The 20,664-nt window shown below is 40.8% G+C and overlaps 1 protein-coding gene across 1 annotated transcript; it reads left to right on the top strand.

The window, feature by feature from the left end:
- Window positions 1-820: 820 nt before the first annotated feature.
- usp46 (ubiquitin specific peptidase 46) lies at window positions 821-16,849 on the top strand. The gene is made up of 9 exons (XM_080879128.1): window positions 821-1,189; window positions 5,322-5,402; window positions 5,785-5,998; window positions 11,281-11,519; window positions 11,996-12,072; window positions 12,174-12,257; window positions 12,339-12,536; window positions 15,615-15,693; window positions 15,784-16,849. Exons 1-9 carry the CDS (start codon window positions 1,154-1,156, stop codon window positions 15,883-15,885), a joined length of 1,110 nt encoding a protein of 369 aa, XP_080735254.1. The 5' UTR covers window positions 821-1,153; the 3' UTR covers window positions 15,886-16,849.
- Window positions 16,850-20,664: the final 3,815 nt, after the last annotated feature.

The following is a 20,664-nucleotide window of genomic DNA, read 5'->3' as shown; positions in this document are numbered from 1 at the left end:
GGAACACAACGAATATCACTGCACATTTACGCCGACATCATCCTAGTGCAAAGACAAATGGAAGCAGACAAAAACAACAAGCACGCATGCTACAAACTTTACCCGAGTCATTTAGACAGCCGTTAGCACATGATTCTCCATATGGGGACCTGGTATGTTTAATATTCTGCTGAGAATATAGCCCAGAAGAAGCGTATAGTATAGCTTTTATTTTGGAAAGAGCCATTTCTCTGTAATAAACTCTCTTTTCCAAAGATGAGTGATTTCTCGATCGGATAGATTTTTTTTTTTATTATTATGTTGTTTCAGCAACATTACATTTAAAAACTGTACTTCTGAGTTAAAATATATATTTATAATTTTAATAAATGGCAAATTAAAAAGGCATGAACATTTTTTTGTATCGAAAAAATATCGAACCGTGACACCAAAGTATCGAACCGAACCGTGAATTTTGTGTATCGTTGCACCCCTAGTATTGACAGCAGCAAAAGGTGTCATATAGCAAAAAAAAGCTGCTGGTTTTAGACCTGAAAACATATTTTTTGCCTCACACCACTTCTCTATGGGGGAATTACTTGTACGTGTTATAAAGCCTAATATATGTTTTTATGTCACCAGAAGGCTTTTTGCATAAACCCTTCAGTCCTTTTAAATTTCATAAATCACAAAACGAACTACAAATCCCTGCTCAAAATCATCGCAGATGATTGGTTGCGGCTCACTTAAACGCCACTGTGCATGTCTGCATATGGCTCTTCAATCACGTCAATCAATTCGGTTAAATCCGGACCAATCAGGTCCGGGGGTTTCCCTTGGTGGGCGGGACTGTAGTGCTTCCTCACACAGCAGGCTCGTTTCCTAGACGTTGCTAACAACCTGCTGCCTGCAACTTTCGCCTGTCTCCTCGTGCACTGTCGTTTTCCAGCTGAGGGGTGTTCGATATGTGCGCGAGGATGCAGCCGTGTCCACACTGAGAGTCCCCCTCAGCTCCGTGCCGGCTGCATGGTGCTCCGTGTCTCTCTGCCTGCTTTCTGACGCTTGAGGTTGCAGTCTGGCCTCCAGCCGCGACTGCGAATTAACTTCATTGCTCAGCGTCGCCTTGCTATGTTTATTTTATAAAGATGGCGGTGAAGGGGACACTGTAAACTAAATGACTGTCAGAAACATCGCCTCCATTTGTAATATGGTGAGTAACTCGCTGCTTTTCCGTGTTGATATCGATCCGCTTGCAGGCACTGTGCTGAACCTGTGTGTGTGTGTGATGAGTCGCCTCCCACCTGCACCCAGAGAATGTGCACACTGCAGGGTTTTTTTTAAAACGAGTATACACAGTAGTTTAAATCGTGGCCCCATACTTTAGTTAGTTGTCGCTCAGACAGGGCCCCTTTTGTGCACCTTTGCACGCTGAAGCTTGCCAGTGTTCTGACAAACCATCCTCCTTTGGCAAAACGTCCTACCATAAGTAGTTTATGCACATTTCTGCTGTCACAGAGTAATTCCACCACAAATTTAACTAGGTATGATGGTTTGCCACTTAACTTTGCCCATCACAGTATGCTGTAGCTTATATTCATATAGCCAGGACGGTTTGCCACTTCATTTTACCCGTTAAAGTATGTTTGTAGGTCACATTCACAAAGGTAGCATGGTTTGGCACTTCATTTTACCCATCAGAGTATGTTTCTAGATCTTATTAACAAAGGTAGGACGATTTGCCACTTAATTTTAGCTGTTAAAATATGCTTGTAGGTCACATTCACAAAGGTAGGATGGTTCGCCACTTAAATTTGTGTTGTGCCCATACGCAGAAACAATGGGTAGGATGGTTTGTCAGGTAGGATGGATTCCCAGAACACGTGGAGCGTTTGCATTGTGTGTTGCATCCTGGCGAGACAACACAATGTACAGTTTGTATAGTTGTCACCGGTGATTGACAAGAGGGATGGGGGAGCGTGCTGCCTTTGACAGCTTGGTGTGATTGCATAATGTGGTGCTGCAGCAAAGGACCGGTTACATCCTGGTAGCATAGAGCAGGAATCTGCACTAATCTGTGCTCCTGGTGTGTTCAGGGGCAGTGAAGAGTGGGTAAGAACAGACTTAAACGGCTCTGCCTAATGCCAGTGGCCTTTGCTTTATTTAGACTAGATGCTAATGTGAAAAGCCTGCAGTGTCAGTCAGAGCTGCTAGAGTTCTTAGATTGCACAGACTGATATATTAATCCATATCTCATCAGGATGTGTGGTGTTTTTCTTTTGTTTCTATATATATTTTCTATCTATCTATCTATCTATCTATCTATCTATCTATCTATCTATCTATCTATATATATATATATATATATATATATATAGTTCAGTATTATTTATAGAGCACCAAATTACAATAACAGACACTTTATATTGTAAGGCAAAGACAGTATGAGCACTTGGTGACAATGGGAAGGAAAAACTCCCCTTTAACAGGAAAAAAAACCCTCTAGCAGGAGCAGGCTCATGGAAGGGCAGCCATCTGCCACAACTTGTTGAGGGGTGTGGGGAGGAAGACAAGACAAAAGACACATTGTGAAAGAGAGAGCTGAGATTAATAATAAGACATGGGTAAATGAACAGTGCTGTATAAATACACTGAGTGAAAAGAGGTGAGTGAAGAAGAAACACTCATGGGAAGCCTCCAGCAGCCTCTGTATATTTCAGTGAAACCAAATGCGGTTTTTAAATGTAATGTTGCTAAAATAAAAAAAATAAATCTATCTGATCGAGAAATCACTCATCTTTGGAAAAGAGAGTTTACAGAGAAATGTCTCTTTCCAAAATAAAAGCTATACTATACGCTTCTTCTGGGCTATATTCTCAGCAGCATATTAAACATACCAGGTCCCCATACGGAGAATCATATGCTAACGGCTGTCTAAATGACTCGGGTAAAGTTTGTAGCATGCGTGCTTGTTGTTTTTGTCTGCTTCCACTTGTCTTTGCACTAGGATGATGTCGGCGTAAATAAGATAAGATAAGATAAGATAACCTTTATTAGTCCCACACGTGGGAAATTTGTTTTGTCACAGCAGGAAGTGGACAGTGCAAAAGTTATGAGGCAAAAATTAGAATACAATAAGAATAAATACAGTACACAACTGTACAGAATAGAATAAAATAAAATACTATATACAATAGAATAAAATAAAATAAATATACAATAAGATAAAAATAGAATACAAATACTATATACAACTGAGTAAAAATACAACGATGACAGAAAGGATTATTGCACTTAGTATTATTGCATATGTATGGATGTGTGTGCTTGATCAGTTAAAGTCTTTATTATGGAGTCTGACAGCAGTGGGGAGGAAAGACCTGCGAAATCTCTCAGTCCCACACCGTGGGTGCCGCAGTCTCCCACTGAAGGAGCTGCTCAGTGCTGTCACAGTCTGCTGCATGGGGTGGGAGATGTTGTCCATCAGGTGATGTGCAGTGATATTCGTTGTGTTCCCACTAGTGCTGTCAGCGTTAATCTCGTTAAAATGACATTAACGCCATAACGCAGCAAATCTCCGTTAACGAGTTACCGCGGATCGCCCCGTGCGTGGGGCTGGACAGCGTCAACACGTTAACAAGCTAACTGCGCTAACGCACTAGTTCCCACCAATTGAGCATTGCGTGGCACATCCAACATACTGTTTTAATTTTGTCCATGACGCGCTTACCATCAGGGTCATGCTTCACATGAAAACCAAGATAGTTCCAAACGCCAGATCTGAATGAAGGTGGGGGAGGTTCAATTTCGAGCTTAGCTTCCGTCTTGCTAGCTTACGCTGCGCTCAGTGGATCTGCACTCAACAGTGCAGCCTAGGCGGAGTAGTCGAACACAGATTCACTGAGCGCTCAACACAGACAGCATCGTCAGAAGAAAAGTTGATAAAATAAATAAAAAAATTTGTATTGTTCGATACATATGCGTACCGAACGGTTCAATACCGATACGAGTATTGTTGCATCCCTAATATATAACTACACTAGTGAAAGCCTCCCAACAAATGTTTCACCAAACATAAAGCAGGAACAAGCAGTTCACAGGGAAGCCATCATCATGTGAATTTAAAAAAAAAAATAATAATAATAATTTTTTTTTATCCTGATCGAAATATCAGATCGGCGCATCCCCCAGTCAGTAGGTCCCTAACCCTATTTATTAAATAATCTTAACTAAGTAATCTAATCGAGATGTTACAAGTTAAGGACGCACTGATGGATATGGGACGATAAAATGCTGCAGTGTATTGCACCAGTCATTATATTATCATTATTATTATTATTAGTATCCATGGATTTTTCTTAACACCGACTAACCTAAATTGCACGTTTTTGGACTGTGGAAGGAAGCCGAAGTACCTGGAGAAAACTCGTGCAGGAGTAAGGAGAACATGTAGACTGCACACATGCAGGGCAACAGGTTCAAATTAGGAACCTTCTTGCTGTGAAGCAACAGTGCACCTTCAGTGTTAGATGAATAATTGTTATTTCAAGCTTCTGCCTTAATCAAAAAAATATGTAGAAAGGAGCATAATATGTCTCCTTTAAGAATTTATTCCTTTCTAAATTAACAATACCACTGCCCGCTTCCTGTTATCAGGAGGAGCTCAAATTTCAAAGTGTGGTTTCAGATGTCAGTAAAGGTTGGATGTGATATTTCATGTGTGGATTCTCCTTGGTAATTCGTCTCTCCTGGGACCTGCATGTCTCCCAAAACATTGGAGACTGGAAGTGGTAAGCCGGACAGACGGGTATCCATTGTTTGCTTTGACAGATGAGAAATGACAGTCATTAGAAGTCAAAGCCTTCCCCAACCTAAATTGTCTGCTGTGTTCACTCAACAAAGCTGTGATTCATTTGAAAAAGCTTTGAGCTCTGACAAGAGATAAGTGCTCTGTCTCAGCAATTGGGTGCAGCAAGAGTCCCGACTTTTGATACGGGTCTACCTGTTTAGACTATATCCGTTTTCTACATTGACATGACTTGTTGTTCTGACGAAAGGAAGCAAGATGTGCAGAAGTGTGTGCTTTCTGCAGAAAATTGAGATCTTTACATATTCCAGAAATAATAATTTTATTAATTACAGAAAAAGTCAGTTTTGTTTTGCCTCATAGCTGCAGATGTATAGCTGCTCCTGGCCCTTGACTATGCATCATTTCCATATTCATTTGCCTGTATATTCACACACCGGACTAAGCAAATAAGTCTGTCACTGAAATCTACTGAAATGATTCAAATGGAATATGAGATGATTACGATGACAGAGCGTCTCGTGTTTTGTCCTCTCAGGGCACCAATGCCTCTGCTCTGGAGAAAGACATCGGCCCGGAGCAATTCCCAATCAACGAACACTACTTCGGATTGGTCAATGTGAGTATCACTAAATCCTCGCTTGCATTAACAAAAGCCATTGCCAAACAACAGTGGTGTCATTTTTCAAAACAAAATGCCACGGGACCGCAGTGAGTCATGTCCTCGGCTGGTCAGCGGGTATTCGAGGTAACAATGTTGTTTGTGAGACTCTTGGCCAAACGGGGATGTTCTGTTTCCTTAATGAGACATTTATGTAAACACACAAGTTTCTCAACGCTCTAGACACTGTGTCTGCCAAATGGATAACAACAATAGAACACACTGGCGTTTTTCCACGAGCTATTAACAGATAATCTAAAAGAAATATTCGAGTCCTTGTTTTAAATCGCTTCCTCATCACGGTTTTGTGTCGATGTCTCCCTGTGGTTTTCTCCCTCAGTTTGGAAACACGTGTTACTGTAACTCAGTGCTCCAGGCTCTGTACTTCTGCCGGCCTTTCCGGGAGAATGTGCTGGCGTACAAAGCCCAGCAGAAAAAGAAGGAGAACCTGCTCACGTGCCTGGCTGACCTCTTCCACTCCATTGCCACGCAGAAGAAAAAAGTTGGCGTCATACCGCCCAAGAAATTCATCTCCCGCCTACGGAAGGAGAACGGTGAGCATACATCATAATGAAAGTTTCACAGTCGGCCTTTGTTATATCATGTGCTGGAATTGTATGAACACAGAAAAAGAATAAGAACTGTGAGGTCTACGCCATCTACAGTGGCAGGAAGTTACACGAACCTTATATTTTGGATAATGGACCTTGTGGTAAAAAATATAAACATATGTTTGGTTTTTTTGTGTGTTTGTTTTTGGTTTTTTCCCGATTGCCAAGAATTGCATAAACACTTTATTCTTCTATATGTATGTCCAGATGTACTCTTGATTAAGTAGTGGACAGTCCTCAAGATCTACTTTTCAAAGTCCGCCAACCCTTCCTGTCTGAACAAGGACTACCGTCAGCCCAGTTGGAGTTTGTTCCTGGGATGAAAACCTCACTGGAGAGGCAGCTCAGCATATTTTTTAGTTATTGTTCACAAAGTACTTGGCTAATTTGCAGAGAAGCACCTTATAAATATTTGCTAATTAATTTGTCACTTCCCCAAAGCAACAAGTACCCCCATATTCTGATAATACAGGGTTTAAGGGCACTTGGATCTCATCTCAGTTAATCGTTTATGAACCTTGTGTCATACAGGCTGCTTAGACTTATTTTGCAATTTTGGTTGTAAAAGTTACAAAGTACTTCTGATCTTTCAGGAACCGTTCAAATTTTCTCTTTAGCTCGAAATAGTTGAGGAGTTACAGTAATATGAAAAGCACATGGTAATCTCTGTGCCGAGCTGATTTTTCTTCCTGTGTTCAGACAGCAGTGCCTTGTGAATGCTTTGTGCTGCCATGAAACGCCAAATATCCCCTTAAAGGTCACTTTTTCTTCTTCCCGAAACCGTTTGAATTGTGTCTCTAGCACAAATGGTAACTGAGTTACTGTCATTTATAGAGTGCTTGTAAAATGGGCCTGCCACTGGTGCTGTTTAAAAATAAATAAATAAATAAAAAGGGGTTAATCCCATTGAGGTGTCCCAGTTTTAGTGTTCTGGTGTTATGTGCTGGATTACTGGAAGAAGAGTAGGGATGGGTATCGAAAACCGGTTCTTGTTGAGAACCGGTTCCCACTGTTTCAATTCCTTGGAATCGTTTGCCACTTTTAAAAACGATTCCCTTATCGATTCCAGTCGCCCCGAATGACGTCATCACGTTGAGTAGCGTCTTTTACCCAGTAGGAAACACGGCGCCTGAGCGGCACAAACGCTCAAAAGTTTGGTTACACTCAGTGCTTTAAGTGGGCCGGTACGCGCCGGTACTCAGTACCGCCACTTCTAAATATAGCTCTTGAGAGTACCGCCACCTCTCCATGCGCCCAGAACGTGCTTTTAGCGTACCGGTACTCTCATTTGCACATCTGTTATAATCGTTTGGCTGCGCTGCCGCTTTTCAGAGCGCCCTTCACAAGCACGCTTCCTAATTCGTCCCACCGAGAGCAGAGACTACATTACCCATACACCAATGTGTTTTACAAGTGAAAAGCGCATGCGTCGCTTTTGCCGTTGTCATGTCAACTCAACGTGGTCCGGAGAGGGTGTGTAAAACGCGCAAACAGCTGCTCGGTTAAAATACAAAAACAATGAACACTTAATATGCTCTCCTGGCTTCAGACTCTGAGTAGTAAAAGAACAAGGTCAGAATCAGAGGACTCGCTGGCTGACACCCCACCAAGCCAGAATGATATCGCTGCAGGTCAGACGCAAGCTAATGAAAGCTGCACTAGTGCCGCAGCCGCGGACGACGGCACTTTTTGCGACGACGAGGACGAGAATGACACCATTTCTACCGATGACAACAGCCGCGTTAGCGAGCATGAGTGGCCAGAATGTTGGTCCCAAGCACAAGTCCGGTATTTCTCCACAAATTACAAGTGGCTGATCAGCAGAAATCAAAAGTTGGGTCGTAGTGTGTGTAGTCAAGTTTGTGCTCGCGTGGACATGCAGCAAGGGCAGAGAGTGTCGCAGGAGTGGAGTGGGTGCTTAATCTCGTCTTTTGGAATGGACAAGGCTGCACAACAAAACTCACTACGAAAGAAAATAAAAGAGCACAGAGACTCAATTTATCACAAGAAAGAAGTTGAAATAAAAGAGAAGGCAACACAAAATACAATGCAAAAACACATTGAAGATATGAGAAAGGCTGACTACGCTTCAACTTGCAATGTGTTTAGAACAGCTTATAAGATTGGCAAGCATGGGCGTCCCTTTACAGACATGCCAATAGATGTCCAGTTGCAAGTCTTAAATGGTGTCAAGATGGGCAGAGTTTTGCACTCTAACTCATGTGCAAATATACTGGATCACATTGCAGCTGAAATGAAAAAGAAGGTAGTCAATGACATAGTGATGAATGAAAGAAAATTGTGTGTGCTCATTGATGAATCCACTACAATAAGTGGAAAGTCTGTGCTTGTCGTGTGCCTGCGGTCAGCTATTTGCAGTGAAAATCCAGACACAATATTTTTTTGAACTGATTGAGCTGCAGGGGACCACAGCAAAGGACATCACTGAAGCACTGTTAGGATGTCTTCATAATAATGGCTTTGACCCTCACTACCTACAGGAACATTTGTTGGCATTTGCTTGTGATGGAGCCTCAGTGATGCTTGGGAGGAAAGCAGGAGTTGCTGCGCAGCTTTGTTCCAAATTCCCTTACCTGTTTGTCTGGCATTGTTCCAATCACAGACTGGAACTGGCAGTTTGATGTTTTGAAGGAGGTAGGAGGAATCAACCACTTTAAAATATTCTTAGATCAGCTTTACTCCCTCTGCCATGCATCACCAAAAAACCAAAGGGAGTTAACCGAGAGTGCTCACAATGTTGGACAACGTCTCCTTGTGATAGGCCGTGTTTTATCAGTGCATTGGGTTGCTTCAAGTGAGAGAACAGTGAAAGCAGTATGGGAGAACTACCAAGCTCTGCAGGTACACTTTACAAGTGCTGCTGCTGATACCAGCAGTGACTCAAGAGAGAGAGCAAAATACAAATTATTTTATAATTTATTTTATATACATTTTGTTAAAAATAAATTTCAATACCTTTTTGCACATTTTATTTATGTTCAGTAGCTCTTTCTAGCTCAAGCAAATCCGCAAACTAATAAAATGATTTATTATTTTGTATAAGGTTGTCTGTTGACTGTTGTATATAAAACCCATTCAATAGTTGTTGTTACCTCAGGGGAGGCGGAAAAAAAATAGAGTACCGGCACCTCTTTTGGGCCACTTAAAGCACTGGTTACACTTTATGATAAAGGATGACAACAGGGCAACGTGCAATACTTGCAAAGTAGAGATTTCATCAGAGGGAGGAAACACTACGAACATGCAAAAGCATTTGCTCAAAAAACACGCGATTGCTTTCAACGAATGTCGTGTTTTTGATCCGCTCCGGACTAGCGACGCTCAACCCAGCAGCAGCGGTAGCGTTTCCACGTCCTCTCCCGTTAATACTGCAGGTAACTAATCAATTAGCATTGCATATTATGTTAGCGCGATTTACCTTATTACAAAACCTGCTATTACTGTGCGTTGCATTTAGTGACCATGATGAGACAGACAGAGTCTGGCTGGCTCAGATGCTGGCAGTTCTCGCTGCAGTCTACCGTTAGCGTCTCCTTTCAGGCCAGGATAGACGAATGTCACCGAGCAGTGTCTAAGTTTGTGGTCAAAGGTTTGCACCCATTTGCCACAGCAGATGCCCCCGATTTCACTTTGGTAAGTGAATGTGTTTAATTGTAGGCAGGACATTACTGGATATTCTTGTGTAATTGCTACAGAATAATTTATGTTAAACTTTGTTATTGCTACAGAAGAATATTTATTTTATTATTTTACATATACATTTTTTTTCCTGGGGACCCTGTGACACCCCATTGAAGAGCCGTAGGCTGGATCTCTTAAGATCTCACTGTTGGGTTTGTAAGGCCATGTTACTCCTAAATTTCTATCTTGTTCAAAGAGAAGATATAAAACACAGTTCTAAGCTAATCGACTTTAGTGTTCTCCTTTTTAAAAAAAAAAGAATTGATAAGAGAATCGATAAGAGAATCGATAAGGAATCGAATCGTTAAACAGAATCGAAAATGGAATCGGAATCGTTAAAATCTTATCAATACCCATCCCTAAAGAAGAGTCTCGCATTAATAATTTCTCAGAAGAGTAATTTTTCTTGTCAAAATTTATATGCTCAAAACATTAAGACAGTGTGTTGAAGAATGACTTAAGTGTCCGTCATGTGGATCCTTTCACACACACGTGTCCATAAATGGAGAGCTGAGTGCTGTGGTTTAGTTTAGTGTGCTTTTGAGCTACATTACAGTCTGAATATTTGAAGTGAAAGGCAGGTGCGTGTTGGTGGTAAGGTCATTCAGAGTAGAGCTGACAGAAAGGCTGACTGTTCACTGCTGTCCATATTGAGGAAGCTCTTTATGTGCATGAACAATGCAATCTCTGTTGAGACCCAGCTTTGGTCAGCTGGCTCATCTCTGGACGCTTTTTTTTTTTTTTTTTTTTTTTTTTTTTTTCCTTCCCCCTCGGCAGCCGCCACCATTCCCTTCTCATTTCCCCCTTTATATACAGATCTGTTAAAACAAAGAATGTGTATGGATGTTTTTATTATAAATAAACCCTGCTGATTTTACTTACAACATGTCAAGGCAGACATTTTCAAAGTGCAGCATCGCAGTGAGAGTAATGCAGGTGTAACAAATCACTGTAATGACAGCTGTTTTCTGCTTGTGCCAATGAACCAGCAGTTATTACTGTTATTAAACACACCTGTAGTTTTCAGAACTACAACAGCTGTTACTTCCCCTGATGTAACATAGAAAGAACCAGTCGATACTGGTCTACCACTTCTTTATCTATACTGGTGCACAGTTTTTACTGTATTCTATAGAAAAAAAGTATATTTTGAGGGGTTAGGAGCAACGTGCTCCAGAAACGTATTTTTTAAAATAAGGTTTAATTTGCTAAAAAGCTAGCTTTAGAGATGGCTTAGGGCAAATTTTGTTAATATATACAGATCTAGGCTAGCTGCTTCTCCCAAGCGCCTGCTTTATGGTAACAGTTACAACCTTATTGGTCCTTTTTTGGGGGGCTCATTGAATAGCTGTGGTCCAGTCCTTTATCTGTAGCACTGATCTATTAAGCTTTCAGATGTTTAAATTGATGCATAGGTTTAAATAACAGCCTCCTGTAGGCCCATTGTGGTAGAAATATTATGTATTTCTATTTATTTCTGCAGGAAGTTGAAGTTGTATGCATTTATCTCTGTCTCCTTCCAGATCTGTTTGACAACTACATGCAACAAGATGCACACGAATTCCTCAACTACCTGCTGAACACCGTGGCTGATATTCTGCAAGAGGAGAAAAAGCAGGAAAAGCAGAACGGGCGCCTCAAGAACAATGGCACCGCCGTCACCACCGAGGCTGAGACGGAGAACAAGACGGAGCCCACGTGGGTTCACGATATCTTTCAAGGCACACTGACCAATGAGACGCGCTGCCTCAACTGTGAAACAGTATGTATGCTCCTGGATTTTCTACACCGTGAGTTTATTAGAGAGGTAGTTTGTGCTATCTGGTAATGGATTTGCTGGTGCACGAACAAGAGATCTCACCTGAATAAGTCTGAAAAGGGGATTAGCTCTTTGCAAAGGTGCTGAGAGACATGGGAAGAAAAAAAAAAGAGAATCAGTGAGAGCTTCTGAGGAGCTCTGACCACCCGGTTTACGTCAGGGCCGTCTGAGGTTTTGTCCTCACCTTTTTTGAGGGCAAGGAGTGAAACAGGTTCCCCAGAACAACCCCTGCAAAACACCAAGGCGATGCAGGGTGCAGAGACAAAAGCCATTCAGTCAAATAAGCATTTCAAAGACTGGCTGAGTGTGTGTAGGTGTGAGTGGGTGGCTGTTCTGTCACAGAACAGCAGGCTTAGTCTCACTGACTCTGTCAGTGTAACAACAGATGAGTTACATCGGTGTCTCTCGCTGTCTGACAGGTGAGCAGCAAAGATGAGGATTTTCTGGATCTTTCTGTGGATGTAGAGCAGAACACATCAATAACACACTGTCTCAGGTAGTATTGATTTATTATACATTCAGACGGAGCTGACATATTCCCTTTGGTGTGAGTGAGACTCAGTAATTGAGCCTCCTGTGGTCTGCTTGTTCCTCCAGGGACTTTAGTAACACAGAGACTTTGTGCAGTGAATACAAATACTACTGTGAGACATGCTGCAGCAAGCAGGAAGCACAGAAACGGTCAGTAAAGCACTCCGTTTGACCACCAGTGTTATGTTCCTGCAGAAAGGCTCCTTCCTAAGCATGTATTCTTCACTGCAGGATGCGTGTGAAGAAACTTCCTATGATCCTGGCGCTACACCTCAAGAGGTTTAAGTACATGGAGCAGCTGCACCGCTACACCAAGCTGTCCTATCGGGTGGTTTTCCCATTAGAACTCCGTCTCTTTAACACGTCTGGGGATGCAGTCAACCTGGATCGCATGTATGATCTAGTAGCTGTGGTGGTGCACTGTGGAAGGTATAGTATACTGATTATTATACATATAGCAAAAGTACGTGTGATGGATCTTGTCACACCTGGTAAAAGTAGATATGTAAGGCTGTTATTGTGTCATGTTTTGGAATTTAAAAAAATAACACTGTTCATTTTTTTTAAGCCTCTACCAACTCACTGATCAGACTTTACATTTTTTCAGCTGACCCATAAAGGCAGTGGAACGAGAACCCCGCACTATGAAACAAATTCAACATTGCCAGGATATTTTTCCTTATCTGGCTTCACCTGCCCCAACGTTAGCAATCAGGCTAAGCAGTTACTCAAAGAGCTTCGTAAGTCAACCTAGGCTTTCCCAATCTGCGTCATCAGAGAAAGACAGAGACTTTAGAAACTGCTGAAAAACTTTAGACCCTGCTGACATCCTCGCTCAGACGTTTGAGGAATCTTCCAGGAATCATGATGTTATTTTCTGGTGAATCAATTGGTCAGTAGGAGGTGATTTCATGCCTGTTGATCGCTTATTGCCAGCGTAACCTGCTACAGAGCTGGGTACATCTGCAACACAAATGACCACAGAGATGTACCTCAGTAAAAAGTGAACCATCTTCCTGAAAATCAGGGGTTAAACCTGCAGTTACCTCGCTAAGTCCCACATCCTGTGTTATAGTTCAGGCTTCAGGTCTCTGGGTAAATCCACACTAATAGGTTTTTATTTTAAAAAGCATACTTTGCATTTTAAAATAAAATACTTCTAAGATAAAGTATTTATTTATAAAAAAAAAAAAAAGAAGTCTGCTGACGATATAATTGACACTAGACAAAATACTTTACAACTCCACAAATTTATTAGTGCAAAAAAACCATCAATGTATTTTAACTTAAACAAGCAGCTGTTTTTTATGTGCATTAAAGTTATATACAATTTAACAGTGAAAATGCAAATTCCTTGCTGACAGTTTAACCAAAAGGCATTTCCAGTGGAAATTGGCCGACAGATCCTCAGGATAACCATGTGTAATATCCATAAATCTTAAAAAGAGGTTATACACACACAATACGGTAATATTATGTTGAAGCACAGTACGTATCACTCCGTGAGGCTCCTGCCTACGATAGCCGTAATGCTCCGACAATCCATCAAGCTGTGCGGGTTCGTAGCTTAGCAAAGTCACACTAAAACATTTGACAGATTTTCGAGCGCCGTGTACATAAAATCGTTTCGAGGTCAGTAAACACAACCAGAATTCAAACATAAGGCACACGGGATTATAAGGGGCACTGCCGATTTTCAGAAAAATCAAAGGATTGATTTAAGGTGTGTGGTATTTTCCAAAAAACGCGGTAATAACGACGGCCCGCTAGCATGCTCTACCAAAAATAGTGCTTTGTTGTGACGAAAGCTAAACCAGTTCCACACCACTGAAGTTGCAGCATTTTTACAAACCAGTTCTGGTTCATCCGTTTCATTCAACGACCCGCTTTCACCCTTCTCATTCTCCACCATGCTTTTTCTGCCATATGCGTATGAAAACAAAGGCACTGCGCATGCGTGTTTTACCCATATTCTATCGCGATATTTCATTTTCTTATTGTTGCCCAACATTATATCGGTATTACCGTGAACGGTATGATATGGCCCAGCCATAATTTTCAACCAGCACAAGTTGAAAAGTGAAATATGAAGTAAAAACTAAAACTGAGTCAGTCCCATAGGCTCCCATTCCAAATCCTCAGTTTCACAACATACCATAATTTTATTTATATAGCACTTTAAAAACAACATATGGCCAACCAAAGTGCTGTACACGAGAAATAAAAAAAATTAAAAAAAAGCAAAATAAGAATAATAAATAAAATAACAAAGCATTAGCAGTGTCAGTTATCCACTGAGTCCAAAGCCAGCAAATAGAAACGAGTTTTTAACCTGGATTTAAAGACCACCACTGAAGTAGATTGCCTAATGTGAAGAGGAGGATCATTCCAAAGCTTCAGGACCACAATAGAGAAAGCTCGGCTAGTTTAGGGACCAAGAGCAACAGCTGCTCAGCTGATCGGAGTGAACAGCAGATGTAAACATGTTTACAGCCTTGTACAGAAACAGTTTTGCACCCTGCAACGAATTTCCTCTTCAGCAGCTGTTAAGGACCTTGCATAATTTAATAATTTAAAATCTGTCAAGTCTTCTTGTTTGCAATATTGTGGGTGTAGCTGCTTTAACTGGCAGGTGGTTGTCCACAAAGGCAGCTGTAAATGGGAACTCTCTGCTGGGCTTCACCACCAGATTGTGGCGCACAAAGTTCAGATTGTCTGGTAACTGAACCACTTCTTTTTCCAGAAAACTAAGTGATGGTCAAAATGTTAACACTGAGGCAATAAAATCTGACTTCCTTACATCACAGTGCCTATGTCCATCTTTTATAATCTTTGCGTCGCCAGCTCTCTCCTTCCTCTTTGTAGAAGTGCACACTTTGTCGAGTGCATTTAAAATTTGTTGCGTCTGTAAAGACTGAATTTGTTCCTGTTACTCCGATCAAACTGGACAGTGTAACACTTTAAAACTTGGCGTGAATGTGTCCTAAAAGATTAGCATGCCTTTTATTCTGTCTTCCTTCTCTCACCCCAACCAGTGGCAGCAGATGGCCCCGCCCCTCCCTGAGCCTGGTACTGCTGGAGGTTTCTTCCTGTTAAAAGGGAGTTTTTCCTTCCCACTGTCGCCAAAGTGCTTGCTCATAGGGGGCCATACGATTGTTGGGTTTTTCTCTGCGTGTGTTATTGTAGGGTCTACCTTACAATATAGAGCGCCTTGAGGCGACTGTTGTTGTGATTTTGCACTATATAAATAGAAATGAATTGAAAAGTGGTGGTTGCACCTGGCCAAGAGCAGTCACTTCCTTCATATTATTACAAGATCTTCACAGATTTAAGGTATTAGCTCTCAAACCACATAAAGTTGCTGCTCAGAATTTCCCAAGTCCCAAATCACTATTAAATGGCAGTGAGTGCACGTGTGGCCAGTTGTGGTTAATTTTGTGCAAACGACAGGAGGAAGTACGCGTGGGCAGAGTTAACGATTTCAATGTTTGTCTTTTGTCTCCTCAGCGGCCCAAATCGAGGTCATTACATCACTATAGTGAAGAGTCATGGCTTCTGGCTGCTGTTTGATGATGACATTGTGGAGGTGCGTGACTGTTAGTGTTGGCCTATTTGTTCCTTGACTCCTCTGTTTGTTTGCATTGCCATTTAATCTCATCTTACCTCTGTTGTGCAGAAAATTGATGCCCAGGCCATTGAGGAGTTTTACGGTCTTACCTCAGATATCTCGAAGAACTCTGAGTCGGGATACATCCTCTTCTACCAATCCAGGGAGTGACGCTGGAGAAGGATAGGAAGGACTTTGTTTTGTTTTTTAAACTTCAGCCTAACAGACTCTTCATCTCCATCCCATCCTGCTCCTCCTCAAGTCAGACCTCTCTGAAGTATGTGCCAATCCTCTGCCCCAGTCTCACCCTCTGGGTTTTACCTCGTCTATTTCTTTTCTCTGTCACTCTCTTTATTTTGATTCTTGTCTTTTAGCCACCTGCATTTGGACTGCACTTTAATATGAAAAGCAAAAATGCTCAACAGCATGATCGGGGAGGAAAAGGTATTGCATCAAGCAGCCACTTGGTGTTCTCAACCAGGAAGGATTTGGTGCACATATAGACAGTTTCAGAAATTGTACTTTATCATTTTTATAAGATCTACATTATGTATAAGATCTACTTCCATGATGTGCCACCCAATCATACTTCCTTCCATTAGGGCTATTCCCCTTCCTTAACTGAGCTTCGGTGTATTTATGTCTTTAGTGGGTGCATGAGAAATGTATGAAGATGGAGACAAACACTGTATAATACGCATTGAGAGATTTCACGCATTTCTAATTTCTCAAGCAATATCTGAACACTAATTGGAGAGAACTCGCAAGCTTTAAACTACCTAAATATAAAGCTGTCAGCTGTTGACGGTAGTAGATTTTATTTTGTCCTGTTAGTCTGACCAGAAGCAATCAGTACTTAAACACTACACGCATAACACTACACATTGGGGAAAAAAAATTCCTGCTGTTTTCACTTAAATCCACTGAATCTTTATACGTTATTCACATGGAACGCCCCAATTTATTGAACTCTGTATATTTATTACTTTTATATGAAATGCTGGTAACAAAGTAGTAATGTAATTAAGTGAAAGGCTCTTTTGAGAGCTTATACTGTATGTTTAAGCTCTGGCTGTTAAGGATAAAGTGCATGAAACGCACAAGTTGATAGGACAGGTTAAAAAAAAAAAAAGAAGCTAGGTTTAATTTTGTATTTTACATGTGGAATAAGAGATTAACTTGACGCAAGAGAGACACGACCCATTACTGCCTAATCTTTCGACTGAAAAAGCTAAAACGGTGCAATATGAGGTGAAAGTATCCAATGTGACGTTTCCTGGTGAGATTAAAATACAGTACATTTAATTGTGAGTAGTAGATGTGCTGTTTGGTTTGGTTTTTCCCCCTCTGTTATGTGTCCCTTTGCAACCTTGGACTGCATTGTCCTTTCTTTTCCATTTCTATGGTGAATTATGGCTTAGGCATTTTCCTTTTAATCTGTCTCTGACTTTGATGATGTGTGCGTGTCTGATGTAGCACACTGCAATCCTGAAAATCTCTTCAAATTTAATGGTGATTGATACGATATCCCCAGTACTGTAAATGATCTCTCTGGCGCTTTTTTCTCGAGCGCAACATCAAACACTTTGTTTTCATGTGAACAACATTCCTGTTTGCTCCACATCCGAGGGAATCACCATTGCAAATACATCTCGTTATAAATAAGACGTAGGAATAGGATTTATGTTAGGTTAGTGTCTGTGTTTGTACATGAGAGGCGTGTTGAATGCGCTCGTTTCTGCTGTCTCATCCACGTAGTCTGTTTTCTGGGTGAAGTCATGACGAACACGTGCCAAAACTGGAGTCTGACCTTGCAACAGTCTTTAACAGAACATTATTTTCTTTGTAAAGATGCAGCTGTACATATATATTATGTAGAGAAACACTTCTGGGAATAGCTAAATATTTTTTTAAAGTTGAGATCTGATAATGTAGAGACGCTCATGGCAAAGATTTTAGCTTAGCGTTAACCGTTAATAAAGAAATACTGTGCTGTTTTACAATCATGATTACATAATCAGAGTACTGAGCAGAAGCCACCATCTGCTGCTTTATGATAACGACTGGGTTAAACTGAGCCAGGGCAGAAAACGGTGGCTGGAATAGCAGACTTTTCAGACCCGGGTGTGATGAGAGAGACTCTTTCACGTGCTGATCTTCCATTAACACTTATGCACTCGCCCTTACTGAGATTTTCAGTCATTGCACTTGGTCTCATGTATCTTACTGTGATGGTGTTCTACCAAGAAGAGCTGAGGTGCAGAGAGTCCTGCACCGTGTGGGACCTGACTGAACTTGTGTGAGGGAAGGAGATGACTCTCCGTTTGGCAGTTAACTGAAAGTGCACTTTATTAGACGATGATGAGCTTCAATGCTTTAACATGATGAACCACAGTCTAACACACTCACTTTGAGTTAGTTTCTTCTGTTCAATAAAAATTGCTATCAACAATGTTTATGAATTGTTTGGTTTTATTCTTCTGTTGCATCACTATACGTGTCAGCTGACCAGTCCTTATCAGTTTTTATTCCATTTTTAAGTTTACTTGGATTTCCTGAGTATGTTTGCTTATTTAGGTTTTGTTTTTATTTTAGAAAATGCTTAAATTGTATGATTTGTCAGAGGTAGAAATAAGGCATTCATAAAGGCTATAACAAGAAGCACCCAGAGAGCACACACTTCCTGTAAGATGGCTCGCTCTTTGGTCAGTATTTACTTTAAAGGTAATAGTATTTAATTTTGTATTTATTTATGTCCTCTTAGTTCTTTTTAAAATGTACTTTAATAAGTTTGTAGTGCAGTAAAATCTTTACTTTCATTACACTATAACAGTATGTAGGGTTGGGTAATGGATGATTAATATCAATTCTTACATAACTTGACATACATAACTTGAGCCTATTATATAACACACTACAATATATTTCTAAATAGGCAACTCATCAACTTGAAAGAGAGGCATATGAAATGTAAAACTGAGATTAGCGGTCCAGTGTGACATGATATTTAGGATTCCCACATACAGATATATTTCTTCCATGTTGACAAGACAACGGCACTAGAATTTCAAGCAGAGTTTTAAAGATCAGATATTTTATAAAATTTTGAACTAAAAAAAAGTTTGACCTTATCTGACCTTGAAGAAGAGGTCAGAGGTCCTGCGTAATACTGTATTTAGAATCCCCATATATCACTCCCTGTAGGCCTATATGTTCTTAACATAAATACAAGCAGTAAGTAAGTAAACAAGTTTTAATTTTTTTCTAAATATCATTAGCATTTTCACATTCAGCTCAATTAATCAACCCTTAAGGAGAGGTCAAATGTAAAATCAAATCTTTACATGGTAATTTCTATATGTTGACAACACACACCACACTTGTAAGGATCATAGTTTGATAAAATCTTTGTCAAGCTATGACAAAAATCTACAATCTTTGACCAATAAATCATCACATTGAACTTGAAGACCTTGTTGGATGTAAGGCCATTTTTAACGGACTGTTAACATGACCCCACTCTACGCTTCTACAAAGTTTTATCAGAATTGATTCAAAACATTTCGGGCTATCGTGTTTACACACAGAATGACACTTACGCACGCTAACGATATCAAAAACCTTAACCCCGTTTGCCGCGATAACAAAATAAACACTCTGAGTCACATCTCAGTAAACATCCCACTCATTTCCCATGCACCAATCCCACTTCAGGTAGGTTGTTTCAGGAAAAAAAGATGTCTGGAATTAACATAAATAAAATATTACAGTATTGTATTACAAGTGTCACAAGATATCACAAGAGTTCAGGTCATTTGAACTGGATAAATATAACACCAGAGCAATAGTATTGTTGCAAAGATGGGCAAATAAAAACAGTCAGCAAGATCATACTTCTGTACACACTTGTAAATCTATGACTACCTCAGAACAAAGGTATAGTGTCATGGATTCGGCTCAGCTGAATCTGACTAAAATGTTCTGGAGAGGCTTCAGACTGGCAGCATATGCATAACAGCTCCAAACATCTTGAACCTGAATGGCTATTGCATGGAAGACATGGTTCAATATTTCAGCAAGCAAATGTTCGAGAGTGGTGGACAAACATGCAAAACAAATACGGTTATTTCTACAGAAGGAGCGGAAAATAAATCTCCTCTGGTGTCATAATACTAAATGCACTCAAAGAGCTTTTTACTTGCCCCATTCACCCATTCATACAAGCACTTTTTTCAAGCACTTATTCCCTTTAGGCTACTTAGACATACCTATTATCGTGGCTTAAGAGTTGGCAGTTTGTTTTGTAATTGGAAGGTTGCTGGTTCGAGCCCCGGCTCAGACAGTCTTGGTCGTTGTGTCCTTGGGCAAGACACTTCACCTACCGCCTACTGCTGATGGCCAGAGGGGCCGATGGCGCGGTATGGCAATTACCATCTAGCAAAATATTAGGATCATCTTTTAATTTGTTACTACGTGATAATTTAATATGAGACCACAGAACTGATAACAGTTTGTATGAACGATGAGATAAGCCCGGAGATCAATGGGCCTGTATACCACATATTTATCAGAAGAAAAAACTAATTGGGTAGATCACTCATCACCTCTACAGTAGCCGGCTCTGTCCACATCATATCTTAGTCTGAACGAAACTTCCTGTTTGTTTTGGTTTTCTTTGAAAATTAGACAGTGCGCTTGTCTAACCAGCTATCAGCTCAGTGTCCTCTCAGTCACCCTGAAATCTCAGCTAATCCCTCGGGAGGCAAAGTACAGCTGCTGTCAGCAGTCTGGCACAGTCTTCTCTCTGTTTATATTTTCACTTGTTTCCTTCTGCCTCCCTACCTGCTTTCAGTGAGTCTGCATCCAACGAGGAAACACAGGAGACAGCTGCAGCATTTACCTGTGTTTAACTTGTTCAGCCTAATGTGTCACAGTTGCCTAACTTTTATA

The sequence above is a fragment of the Rhamphochromis sp. 'chilingali' genome (assembly GCF_963969265.1).
Source record: "Rhamphochromis sp. 'chilingali' genome assembly, chromosome: 3".
In the NCBI taxonomy this organism is placed as follows: Eukaryota; Metazoa; Chordata; class Actinopteri; order Cichliformes; family Cichlidae; genus Rhamphochromis; species Rhamphochromis sp. 'chilingali'.
Note: the sequence above shows the minus strand (reverse complement) of the source record. Positions and strands in the feature narration are given on the sequence as shown.

What these genes read in the sequence shown, in the direction of transcription:
- usp46 (XM_080879128.1), top strand. Translation starts at nt 1,154, where the DNA reads ATGACTGTCAGAAACATCGCCTCCATTTGTAATATG. An exon ending in GCTGCCTCAACTGTGAAACA is followed by an intron (nt 11,520 to 11,995) that starts GTATGTATGCTC and finishes GCTGTCTGACAG; the next exon opens with GTGAGCAGCAAAGATGAGGA. An exon ending in GTGGTGGTGCACTGTGGAAG is followed by an intron (nt 12,537 to 15,614) that starts GTATAGTATACT and finishes TTGTCTCCTCAG; the next exon opens with CGGCCCAAATCGAGGTCATT.